This window comes from Berghia stephanieae, chromosome 2 (genome assembly GCF_034508935.2).
Source record: "Berghia stephanieae isolate SIO BIC M18660-M18661 chromosome 2, UCSD_Bste_1.3, whole genome shotgun sequence".
In the NCBI taxonomy this organism is placed as follows: Eukaryota; Metazoa; Mollusca; class Gastropoda; order Nudibranchia; family Aeolidiidae; genus Berghia; species Berghia stephanieae.
The window spans coordinates 70,576,940-70,589,777 of record NC_088361.1 but is presented as its reverse complement, the minus strand read 5'-3'; the positions used below and the strand labels follow the sequence as shown (position 1 = coordinate 70,589,777).

The following is a 12,838-nucleotide window of genomic DNA, read 5'->3' as shown; positions in this document are numbered from 1 at the left end:
AAGTTATCCCGAGTCATCCTCTGCATTGACCTCTTTGGTGATTCTAAACCTATATTTCATCTTGGTTCATAGTGTCTGAATCCGAAACCAAATATTTATACATTTGCCGTCTCAACTGTTTATATTTGTTTTAGGCTTTCAAGTCTGGGTTCGGGTCCATTATTTTGAGTCATTGAAATTTAAGTTTCAAATAGATAAAGATTATAATACAAAAATTGTTTTCTATTTTTACTTAAGAATAATTTGAAAACTCTATTGTTCATTGATAACAAAAAGGCAAGGATGGTTATTTAATTAAGAAAGATAAACTCGTGGGCCATCTGTCAATGTAACACAATACTCATGGACGTAAGAAGCAAATGCTCAGTAATTAGATAGGGAAAATTCGGAAACATAAATTATGTAATGAAATAGTTCTCATGGTGATTAATCAAGAAAAAAATAATCTGACTAGATATATCAGTCTTTGTTACTTCTGCACCTCTTTTAATTTAAAAAGAAAATAAATCAGTGCTGTGTTTATAATTATTGTGGTTACAGTAGGTTTGATATTCAAACAATAATGTATTAACTTGTCATGGTTACGTTGAGCAGGGGAAATGATTTATTCACACTTATTTTTGAAGAAGGAAAATGATGCCACGAGTCGTAGTTGATGCGAGCACAAATTCATTTTAATATAAAATGTACTTGAGCAAAAATAAGGACTAAGAAAATGTTTACAATACCTAACTAATATGCGTTTGCATAGGACTCATCTAAACATGTTTAGGTTCCAAGCTGCCCTTTACCCTTTTAAAAACGACGAACTTTCTCCATTGTAACCTATAGCATTTCATTCTGGTACCACCTAATTTATTTATGTGTAATTTACCAATATTAAATCATGGAATATTAATAAAAACACATTATTATAACTACTGATCATTTAAATCGATCGATATTTGAAGGACGAGTTTTCTGACCAAATTATTGAATACGAGTTTTTCCAGAGAGTGCCATTTAACTGGTTAATTCACCCGCTCCCAGTCGGTGTATTTGTAAAGTTTGATCGGACATGAGTTTATAAAATTTGTACTCACTCAAATAATTATTATAGAAATGGATCGATGAGCAATTAAATATTGAAGGAAACATTAAAAGAGAGTAAACTCATGGTGTAAGATTCGTATTCGTGTTATCGTAATATTTTGACTAGCTGTGATGAATGACGACAAATAATGTCTTTATGAATGCTTTAAAAGAAATCAATGAGAACACCATGTCGTGATTGTGAACGTTTCCGTGAGGGCACGACAGTATGATAGACTGGTTCTGTCATACAATTAAAAGCGGTAAAACTCAAATCTGAGCGGTGTTAAAGTGATGAAAATTGAAATTTCAACCAGAAGTATTAGACTTGGGTTGAATTTATATGATTTATCGAGCAGAATAAATACATAATATTAGAGTACTAACAATCTATAATTTTTTTTCATTTTTGTGATCGGTGCCACTCTTTTAAGCATCTGGTTCATTCTGACATAATACCGTCTTGAGACAATGGGCACAATAATACGTGTTCAAGGACACAATTTACCAATTCATTCTTCACAATCACACTTCTATAACTCAAACATTTAGCTTTCGTCTCTAGATTACTAATATTCAAATCTCCAGTGGGAACTTTCCGCAAGACCAGACACTTCTTAGACTTCAATATCCAAATATTAGTGGATGGGATTTCTTCTATCTAGTATTTATATGACATCTTCCACATGTCAGATTGATATTTACTGACATTTTGAGTATTCCGAATATTCTAGAAGGATCAAGACGTTCAGTAGTCAACTGATTGTATACTGTTATTTACCTGTTATCTCCCAGAAGAATACTGAGTAATATAAATGTTGCTGCTCGAAGCTCGAAGAAATAAATAACAATGTAAAATTGAGTATAAGCTTCAGTCTAATATACACAATTAGATAAAAATGGACGTTTCGGGTTTCCCATTTATCAACAAAACAGGATGAATGAAACACCACAGACGAATGAGATAACCACATTATCTCATTCGTCTGTAGTGTTTCATTCATCCTATTTTGTTGATAAAGGGGGAACCCGAAACGTCCATTTTATCTGTTTTCGTATATCAAATTAAAGCTTACATTCAATTTCGTATTGTTTTTTATTTGTTCTTTTCCAGTGGCAATATACAAGTTATTTTCTAGGACAAACTGGAAAAAACCCCGAATCTTTTGTGATTTTTTAAATTGTGATCAATTAGACATTTCAATCGATTGACAAAATACGCTCATAATACTCTCCAAATTCCATATTATCATTATATATACATTTCATTCCTCGGTCCGTGAAGGAAGGACCAATCCTCCTGTTATATTAAATTATCCCATTGCATTGACCATACGGCGACAATCCTGTGTCTTACTCCCAAGGCAAAATGGCCATCACAAGAGAGGAAACCATTCAATTATTGGATAACATGAATAATGCCTGCAATGTGTCCTCCATCCAGTATAACAAGGAACATCCAGGTAAGCGATATGCCCTCATTATAAATCCATTCAATCCTTTGGGCCCTTTAGCACAATAATGGTTGGCAACATATAAGACTAAAGTTCGATTCCAAGCTTTCTTTTCACCTTTGTGACCGACGTGTACATATTTATAGGTCTGGCATCCGAACGCAATAATGGACCTGGATAAACTGTCAATTTTGCCCATTGCTTGAACTCCATGTTGTTTTTTTTTTGTTTCCATTAATTCTTATATTATGTTACTTTGAAAGAAGCTAAAGATTTGAAAAGGCGTGTATGAAACAGTTTTGATCATCTTATAATATTAGTGTTCAACAAAATTGTCCCGAAACGCTAGTACTGTTGATATGGTATCTTATTCACACGCAAAGAGACTGAGTTCGATATCGGGTGAAGTGCGTTATCTGATCCAGCCGGCAGTGATTTGGTAGCTGGTTCTGTCAAATCTGGCGGAAAATAAATTGCGATAGACTAGCGTCCTATCTGAAAGAAACCAAACAATTGTTATTGTCCATTTCACGCTACAGAAACCGGGATAAATTCCAGCTCCATGGGCATCATGGCTCTAAAGGACTAATGAGTGCACATATTATTACAATGTATTAATGAATAAATAGATAAATACACATCGCCCCGAACCCTTATGACATGGATACTCGGCAAAGCAATGTATTGTGATTAATGTCATACCCTTTTTCAGCAACCTGATCCCCTCGAGAGATTAATAACCTAATGGGGAAAAACTACATTATTTTGGTCTCGTTGTTCATCAAGCATCAGCGTTTGTTTTGTCCATTTTGAAAATAAGATTGCCTTTCTTTCAAATCATTATAGATATATTATAAGCTGATAAAATCCAAAACAGCAGTATTTGCGATTCGTCTTCATTGATGCCAAGCCGCAATGCAGTTGTGACGTCATGCACTAGCCTGAGAAATTTATGACTTTTCATAATCTATTTTTGGCATGTAGCCAATACTCACCAATCATAAATCAATACCAAAAAATGTTCAACATTGGCAAATGATACTATATGAAGAATTTGATAAAATAGAACTATTAGTAACGTATCCTTAGGCAATAGTCCTTGTATATTCATTTTTTTTAATGTAAGCAGTTGCTTACGGTCCGATCACGAGGGCCATGCCACAACGCCACATAGCCGCACAGATAAGCTTGAGAGAGAGAGAGAGAGAGAGAGAGAGAGAGAGAGAGAGAGAGAGCGAGAGAGAGAGAGATAGATAGATAGATAGATAGAGAGAGAGAGAGAGAGTAAGAGAGAGAGAGAGAGATAGGGAGAGAGAGAGAGAGAGAGAGAGAGAGAGAGAGAGAGAGAGAGAGAGAGAGGGTTGAAACTAAAATCGTATGAGATCGCCAATCATCTCCTGGCAAGAAAAATAGGACGATCAGAAAAGTACTATTCCAACTACATTATACGCCATAAAATCATCACTTAAGTTTTAAACAAGGCTTCAGGCAGATTTTTATTGCTCTCACGGGTAGAAATATGGGATTATTGTACGAGTGCTTGAAATTATTGGGCCCTTAGGAAGTGTACACATTGTTGGTTTTTTTCTGGAAAAGTTAGTTTCTACAAGGTTGAAGTTTTCTTAAGCTGTTTTTTTTTTAATCACCCGGCTTTCAGTAGGTGATAATAGCGTGGTGAATGGCATTATACACGATAGTGGTCACTAAGGGGCCTAATTGGGCTTTTACGTTTAGGGTATTCAAAAGCGTTGGAGTTACTATTTTTTTGTTTTAACCAGTTTACGTTCGTACTTTTGAAAAAAAAAAAAAACAACAACTCGTATCTAAAAAAAATAGCCAGAAAAAATCATTTTTCAACTATCGATCAACTAAAAGACCCACATCTTCGCAGAGTCCCAGATTTGAGAGTTATTGCCAAGATGAGGATCATTTAAATGATCATGAGTACGGTAGTTATCTAGTTAAATAACGATGACACTAAAAAGGAATAGGAGATGAAAGGAGATAAAAAGATATATTGATATTCAAACCTAAAAAATCAATATTTCTGCATAGAGGAAAAAGTGAACATTTTTTTCTTTTTTCTCTGCGACTGAAAACTTGCAATAATGACTGGCTGTGGAGACCAACGTCTGTTTTTATCTCATGCCATGACCTGTTTAATCTGACTGTATATCAAAAGCCACCCAGACTATGTAAAATTATTTTCTAAATAAAATTCTAAATAAAAGCTATACATATACAATTGACGAATAGTATCGATGGCTTCGCCCGTTATATTTTTGTCTTGTCATGTTTGAGAATCAAGCGATTTATAGCAGGTCTATTGACGAGATGGTTGGCAATGGTAGCAATATCAGGTTTAACATTAAGTATGTATATTACCTCAATTCACTTATAAATGAACATATATTTAGAAACTGCGATAAGTATCGCAAGAGCTCTTTTAAAATTTATTATACCTGACAGGCACGTTGACCTGAATGAAATGTAACTTGTTTCAATCTTAACTGATAGAGAAATAAAAGCAACACCATTAAACCCATTGAGCATGAAATTAATGTTTGTTGACATCTAAATATTACATCTCCATTTAATTTTATACTTAATAACAATATGAGTCGTAGACTTATGTAACCTTGTGCCTCATTTGCAACGATAATATATTCCCTAGAAGCAATCGATACGTCATAGAAATCACGTCAACCTTTATAAGCCGCGTTCAGTTGGACTCTATAAAATTATCATAGCTCACTGACTAAACACACATTGAATCCCCGATACGTGTAGATGTTATTGCACTCTTTGGGAAAAAGAGTCAAGCTATGAGTTATAAGACAACTAATTTGGAAGAAAATATGAGTTGAGAGAATGCCAGTCTTGCCAGTAAAGGGTGAGGCATTCGAGATATTTGGCATGTCATGTAACACATTTCTGGCTTTGTTTTTGGTTGTGACAATTATACAAAACTTTGTCTTTGTCATTGTACATTCCAATGTATTGCATGCATAGTCTGCATCTCATATTATATCAATTTTTGCTCCTTCAAGCCCTGCGGTAAAACTGTCGTGTATTGTTTTGCTGCTAATTTGCAGTTTATTACAGTTAAGTGTCACTATGATGTTCGATGTTAGTACTCAAAGATTGTCACGCATGAAATCATAATTTGAAAGATATCAAGATATGAATCGAATTTTTTCTTGTCAGGCTCATTATATCTGGAAGAAAATAGATTATGATTTTTTTTCTATGATTTACTCGATGGTACCACCAGTATTATATTCTCTCAGCTCTCAATTGCGTTCGATAATTTTTATTCTAATATTTTTAAAGATACCGTATTCAATGGTTGATAAAATTACCCTTAATTATTTTATAAATGTTTGAAAGTTACAAGTGTATGTCTATACAAATAGTTTTATAATTCTTTAATTTGCCATTAATACTGTGCTGGTTGGCAAAACTTTAACACGGACTGTACGGAACAATTATGACCACAACCTTATTAAAAAAAAAAAAAAGAATATAATATATACTGTTTTAAAGATACTGTACGTATCTAATTTTCATTGTCAAATCTTTTAAGATGTACAAAAGGCGTTTGATCGTACATTTGATTAAGATTTAATTTTTATTGATGGTGTGCAACTAGACAAAAAGCTAATAATTTTGTCAGCCAAGAAAAGCGTTACTAACGAACATTGTTATTTATTATGTAGGCATTAACGATTATTGTATTAAATAGAGGATTAAAAGATAATTGAAATCACTACTCTGGCGATATAGAAGGAACAACATTGACGTCATACGTCTCTTTGTTAATTTTCTCAGACTGCCATCTTTACTATTATTTCTCACTAAATTATATCGAATCAGACCAAAAACGTTCAAGGTTGCAAATAGTTTGTGTGTTGGTACGTTATTTCCCGTTTGTGGATGTTGTGACTATTTTACCTAAAGGCCGTGCGCTTGGCTGAGAAATTCACAACATTGCCATCCGGAAATATAACGTAACAAAACACAAAACTATGTGTAACCTTGAACGTTAATACAGTTTAGTGAGAATCAGTCATAAACATGGATGACAAAAAAAAAGACAATAACAAAGACCTGAGTGACGTCAACTTCATTCTATTTATAAGTATAAGTTAACAAAAGCTTCGCGTCAACCCCATTTTATTGATGGGTGCCTTTAAGTAAATTACTCACCAGTTCTGCCGGCAAATCAATTATACCAACACACAGAAACGTTTATGGATAGAACGAAGTTGACGTCACTCGGGTCTTTGTTAATGTTTTTATTTTTGTTTTGCCATCCATGTTTACGAGTAATTCTCACTAATCTGTATTACCGAGACTATAGAAGTTCATGGTTACACATAGTTAGTGTGTTGGTCCGTTATACTTCCGAATGGCAATGTTGTGAGTTTCTTAGCAAAGCGCATACTATCTAAATACAGAACGAAGTTGGCGTCACTCAGGTCTTTGTTATTGTTATTTTTTGCCATTCATGTTTATGGGTAGTTCTCACTAAAGTGTATTATCAAGGCTATAATCGTTCAAGGTTACACATCGTTTTGTGTGTTGGTCCGTTATATTTCCGGATGTCAATGTTGTGAGTTACTTCGCCAGTATCTATACGGACTTTTTGGGCTCTGGAGTTAAAATATCTCGGTGAGAAAAACCTCACTTGTCAATCAGCCGTTAGTACGATGTGCAATATTTGGATTCTAAAGTAAATGCTTGAAACCTCACACATTTCAACGTGGCCTCATTGTGCTTTCATACAAAGTCACTTCAACAGATTGCAGTAAATCTTCGATTTGCATAAAACGGGATTTTGTCAAGACAGAAGAGAGAAAGCAGCTTTACAGAACAAAACAAGCAAATAAGAACTATCTTTCACTTAAAATCATTCTTTGTGATACAAACAGATGTCGGCCAATAAGTACCCCGCAACAGCAGAGGTGATCACTAGAATCGTATTACTCGTACAATTGAAGTTGTTATTTTTACTTTTACAGCATTAGCATCAGTTGAAAACATCGGAATAATACGACTTTCTTAATGGCCTTCCTCTTTTTGTATTAACAGACACAAATCATAATATAGAAAATCGAAATGCGTGTTACATAAAGTAGGCCGAAAATTCTCGAACAATGACTTTCGACAAGATTAATAGTGTCACCTTTATCTATCGATAATTTACCTCTTATGTGATCGCTTTCTAGTAGGTGTTTTCTATTTTGCCTGCTTTTGTAACTACATTTATGACAAGTCTCACATGGCTGCTGTTGGTGTCTGAGTCCGGTTTATTCTAACAGGGAAAACACCCAACCATACGTTTAGTATTAAAAATAGAAGATCATGAATATAACTTTGAGGTCAAAGAGTGTGTTCAAATAGAGCTAATTTAATCCCAATGTCAAGTGGTATGAATTTCATTACAGGGTAAATCTCATTAATTTTCATCAATACTAAATCGATTTGGTCACGAGAGACCGTTTGGTTTCAGACTTTTGTCATGAACTCAGACTTGAATAGTCAAATTGGTTGCCCGACCTACACATTTGTTGCTTCACTCTGTTTTAACAAAGATATTTTCAAAGTTGTTTATGACAATGAAGATGCAGATCGAGTAATGTGAAGTGCGTCTCATCTCTTTCAAATTCGTAGAAGTCAATTTTTATTTTTATTCTTTTGACAAAGTGTATATTTTTGGTTAATTAAACCTAAAGTCCAGATCTGTTAGTACAGTTTTTGTTTTCATAAAGAGTGATGTTAGGTAAAGAAGTAAAAAAAAAAATACTGGAACAATAGATCATGAACTCCAGCCCGGGTACCGTGATCAAGGGCTCGCCGTTTTGATCACGTTCTGGTCCTGATCACATAGGTACTTGGTCATCTTAAAGAGTTTACTGCCGTACTCTGGAACGAAAACTATTTAAAATCTGGCCAGAAAACTCCTCCAAATATCGATCGATTAAAATGACCCTCATCTCGGCAAAAACTATCAAACCTGGGACCTCGTAAGGTATTTAATGGTATTTCCGGGGAATCAGTTTGGGTTTTTATTTCTCATGATTGCCTCTCGATCAATGATCGGCGCTCGCTTTTGTAAGCTCATTCATGTACAGCGAGTCAGCATTTAGTTGATTTGGTGATAATGGAATTATTAATTCACATGTAAGACTATATAGGTGGTAATTGAAGGCACTTGTCTCTTCAACTCTCTGATTGGCCTATGCCAGTGGCGTGATCGAACCGGTCAAGGATCATATAGCTTGACTGTGATTGTCTTCAGCGTTTTCTAACCAGTCTGGACCGTAATCAACCTGCCCTGAGATGGAGCTTCGTGAAATTGGGCGTGATCAAGATGATTAAAGACGATGATCAAACCAAGAAGGGTGATAAACTACCGTTAACGAGAGACATCAATATTTTACAAAATCAGTAATCAGGGAAACGACAGATTCTTGTCCTGATGATCTGTCTTTGGCTAAAACAGTTTAAACGCATTGCTCGCCATGCAGCCTTTGTTAAAATAAGAACTTTGCTACAAGAAGAGACTAATACTGCAGAATTTTTTAAATAGAAAATGATATAGGGCAGAAATTTATTGTTTAAAAACAAAATTAATTTTGTTCAAAATCAAAGATTTTCAGAGAAGAATTATTAAATATAAACGAAATATAATATTGTGAATCGCATGAGAATAAAGACTGACTTTGTATAATAAAATATAATTCAATGTCAGACATGGGACAAGGATAAAGTTGTATTGCAGTTTTGAAGAGATTGAGTATAATTACTTAAAGTGTCAAAAGCAAAAAGTTAATAATTCTGATTGTTTAAGTTTTAAGTTAACATATATGCATCCATTTCACCTTGACATAAAACCGTCTTGAAACGAGTGGTCACATATATCATTAGGCTGTAATACTGTCCTATCAGCGTAATGCATACTCAGTCTGTAACATTATCCTCAGGATTATTGTACGAAATTGAATTCTATGTTTTCTAAGAATTTTTCTAGCTCCAGGGAATATGTTTAATGTAGACTGTTCACTTTTAAGCTTACCGATTTTGTCTTCATCTAGAAAAAAAAGCTGGGATAATGAAACGAAACCATGGTTGTTTTCAAGTAATATACTAAGGCGTGTTGGATTAGATCTTTTCCTGACAGTAGAAATTGTTATAATAAGGATACTAAAGATGTCGATAGTGGTGGTGGTGATGGTGATGATGATGATGGTGATGATGATGATGAAGATTATGTTGATGTTGATGATGATGATAATAATAATAATGATGAAGATGATGATGCTGATGATGATGATGATGCTGATGATGATGATGATGATGATGATGATGATGATGATGATGATGATGATGATGATGATGATGATGATGATGATGATGACGACGACGACGATGGTGATGATCATCATGATAATTACCATGACGATAAAGATAATGATTTATAAATAATAATTGATCTGGTCAAGCTGGGACCAAGGACAAAGCCGACCAAAACGTACCATTCGTTTTATACAGACCAGTTACGTTAAATCAGCGCATCGCTTTCTTCACAAATCTACTCAATGCAGAGGCATGACAGAATGAATGAACCACCGGTAAATACATTCAACCTATTCACTGGCTGAGAGACAATCATCGGGAAGAAAGCTTATCTAATCTTCAGCCCTGATCTTCACAATGTTACTCAATCTTCATCCCTCGCTTATTTTTTTACTTCCTCCTTTTGGTATTTTTTTCACGTCCTTAGAATTTGAATGAAAGTTGTGAATCAAGCGCCGAATGTATGCAATATACATTATTTAATATAATTGTTGGGTTTTTTTTCATTAACAAGGGTAACTTTGATTTAGATTCGATTGATATAATTTTAATATTTTATGTCTATTTATTTTTCAACAATCAAAGCCATTTTAAATATTCATTGGCCCCATTGCTCAAGAGTGTTGCGTGCCAGAAGCGTGATACAATCTATTACTTCCTGAAAGAATGTCCGGTATTGTGTTGTAAACAACTTAGTTATCTGATGATCCCAACGGCATCAATATTTATTTGTAATCGTCATTCCAAAACACGTTTTGGATGGAATGAAAAGAAGAAAGAATGAAGGGAAAAGGAAAGCAAGAAGCTTAAATAAATACTAAATAGACTGTAGCATATTATCCAGAAGTGTCGTCTTTCTCTACGTCTGACGAGTAATTTAAGAGAGTTTCAATTGCAATGAAATGTAATATTTGCACTTAAAAGAGGAAATAAACAAGAATGAATACCACGAAAGGAACCCGCTGGCCACCGATGGAGTGTCTCTTGAGACGTCCTCATACGTTCTGTACTGACCTTGCATGTATCATTCTTGGTGTGTAATATTAAATTAAAGATTATCAAAGGTAGGAAAATATGAGTTTGTGCCCATTGCCATCTGTATAGTAACTGACGAATATGATGACGCATGATTTTCACCATCTGCCGCCCACCGACAAACGGATTTTCACAGTTTGGTCAGAAAATCCTTTTAACAGCTTCCATTTACACCCCATACTTCAATCGATTAAATACCCAACACTATTTAAACTCCAGACTTTGTTCGATGAAATAACCAGCAATTCTTAAACCCTTGACTTTTTTTCGATTAAATAATCAACAATTCTTAATCCTAGCAGGACTTTTTTTTAAAAATAAATAACCACAAACTTGCAAAAAAAATCTCGAACTCGATTTTAGCACAGTGACTTTTGGCCAATATGCAAAAAGGCGTTTTGCCATTGCCAAGACACCCTTTCTTTATTTAAACTTGAAATTCAAGTGGGTCACTATTTTTATCCAGGACGATCCTCTTCAACAGGGCAGTTATGTTTAAAGCATATTTCATACCCGGTGTGATATATTATCTACTTGTAATATATTATAGTACTACTATTTCGTCATAAAAGACTTGCTGTTCCAAATTGAATCCAAGTTGTTCACCTTTTTCATCGTGGAAGATATCTTCTTATGGCATTGATATATTTTAAGCACATTAAATGCCAGGTTGTCGGCCACCGATGGAGTGGCTCTTGAGACGTTTTCATACGCTCTGTATTATGACCGTGTGTGTATTATTTCTAAATACTTGGAATATACTTTATCATGAACATTTTTTCGTTAAGACATGGAGGGGGGGGGGGGGGGAAGCAACAGCCCTGTCATAATAGATCCACACAAGGTATACTACTTTAAATTTCCAACTTATATCAGTTGTTTAGGTCACGGTATAAAAGAACAGATCCCTCTTACGTCTAAGGCACATCTTATACAGGACACTCAAACTCCCAAAGCGACATGTAATCAGAATCTATAAAAGCCAAAACATGATCTGATTTATAATGTTTTTCTCCTCTGGATACACTTTATGCTCGTCGGAAAAGTATTTCATAAGGGCGGGAATGGAGATAATGGCGTCCACCATTGTTCCGAAGGTTTAGAACCAGTTTCGATGCGTCATTTCGAGGGAAGTGACGTCACGACTGTTGAACCATATTGCGCATGGAATCTTCCTTTTGAAAGCGCCATAGTCCTGAAAATCAGATACACATTTATCACGTTGTTGAAATAAAAAGTAGAAACACAAGACTTGAAGCGGGGACAAATGCCCTATCGACCTGTCCTCTTGCGGGCGAAATGGTTAGAATGGCGTGATGCTCACCCATTTCCCTCTTAAATTGAATAATGGACGCTGGTGCCAATACTGATATATATCTATCTGTCCCCAAATATAGAATACAGAATGGCTCGATAGAATACTAATGAACTTAGTTGTTATGAGCATCTATCAGAACCGATGATTTTTTTTTCTTAATCGTTGATTTCAATGTTCAGGGTTTTTCATTTACTGCCTCGTGAATTCGGAATCATTTGTACCTGCTGGATTATAAACAGAAGTAGCACACAAAGATAAACAATAAATACAACCAGCCCATGCTTTCGTTGAAAATATAATCAATTTAATTTGTATAACCAAGACATGATAATTAGTAGTTTCATTTTATTAGGATCTAAGTCAAAGTTGCTCTGCTTTAACTTCTTTAATGAAAATAACAGTCAGAATTATTATCTACAAATAAACTATAATTACTTTATATCTTGATTCTTTAATTTGCTGGTATCATAATGAGATGAATCCACAATGACAGTTTTATAGATTGAACATTTAAATTTGTCTTTTCATTCTCTCTCTCTCTCTCTCTCTCTCTCTCTCTCTCTCTCTCTCTCTCTCTCTCGCTCTCGCTCTCTTTCTC

General features: G+C 34.7%; 1 protein-coding gene across 3 annotated transcripts in view; it reads left to right on the top strand.

Annotated features, from left to right (window-relative positions):
* LOC144965444 (parathyroid hormone/parathyroid hormone-related peptide receptor-like) overlaps positions 1-12,838 on the top strand; it is a 166,706-nt gene that overhangs the window by 3,771 nt on the left and 150,097 nt on the right. For all 3 annotated transcript variants that reach the window (XM_078900794.1, XM_078900795.1, XM_078900796.1), the window contains exon 2: positions 2,186-2,534. In XM_078900794.1, coding sequence (XP_078756920.1) covers positions 2,441-2,534 — 94 coding nt within the window. In that variant the 5' untranslated portion in view covers positions 2,186-2,440. The remainder of the gene's footprint in view (positions 1-2,185; positions 2,535-12,838) is intronic.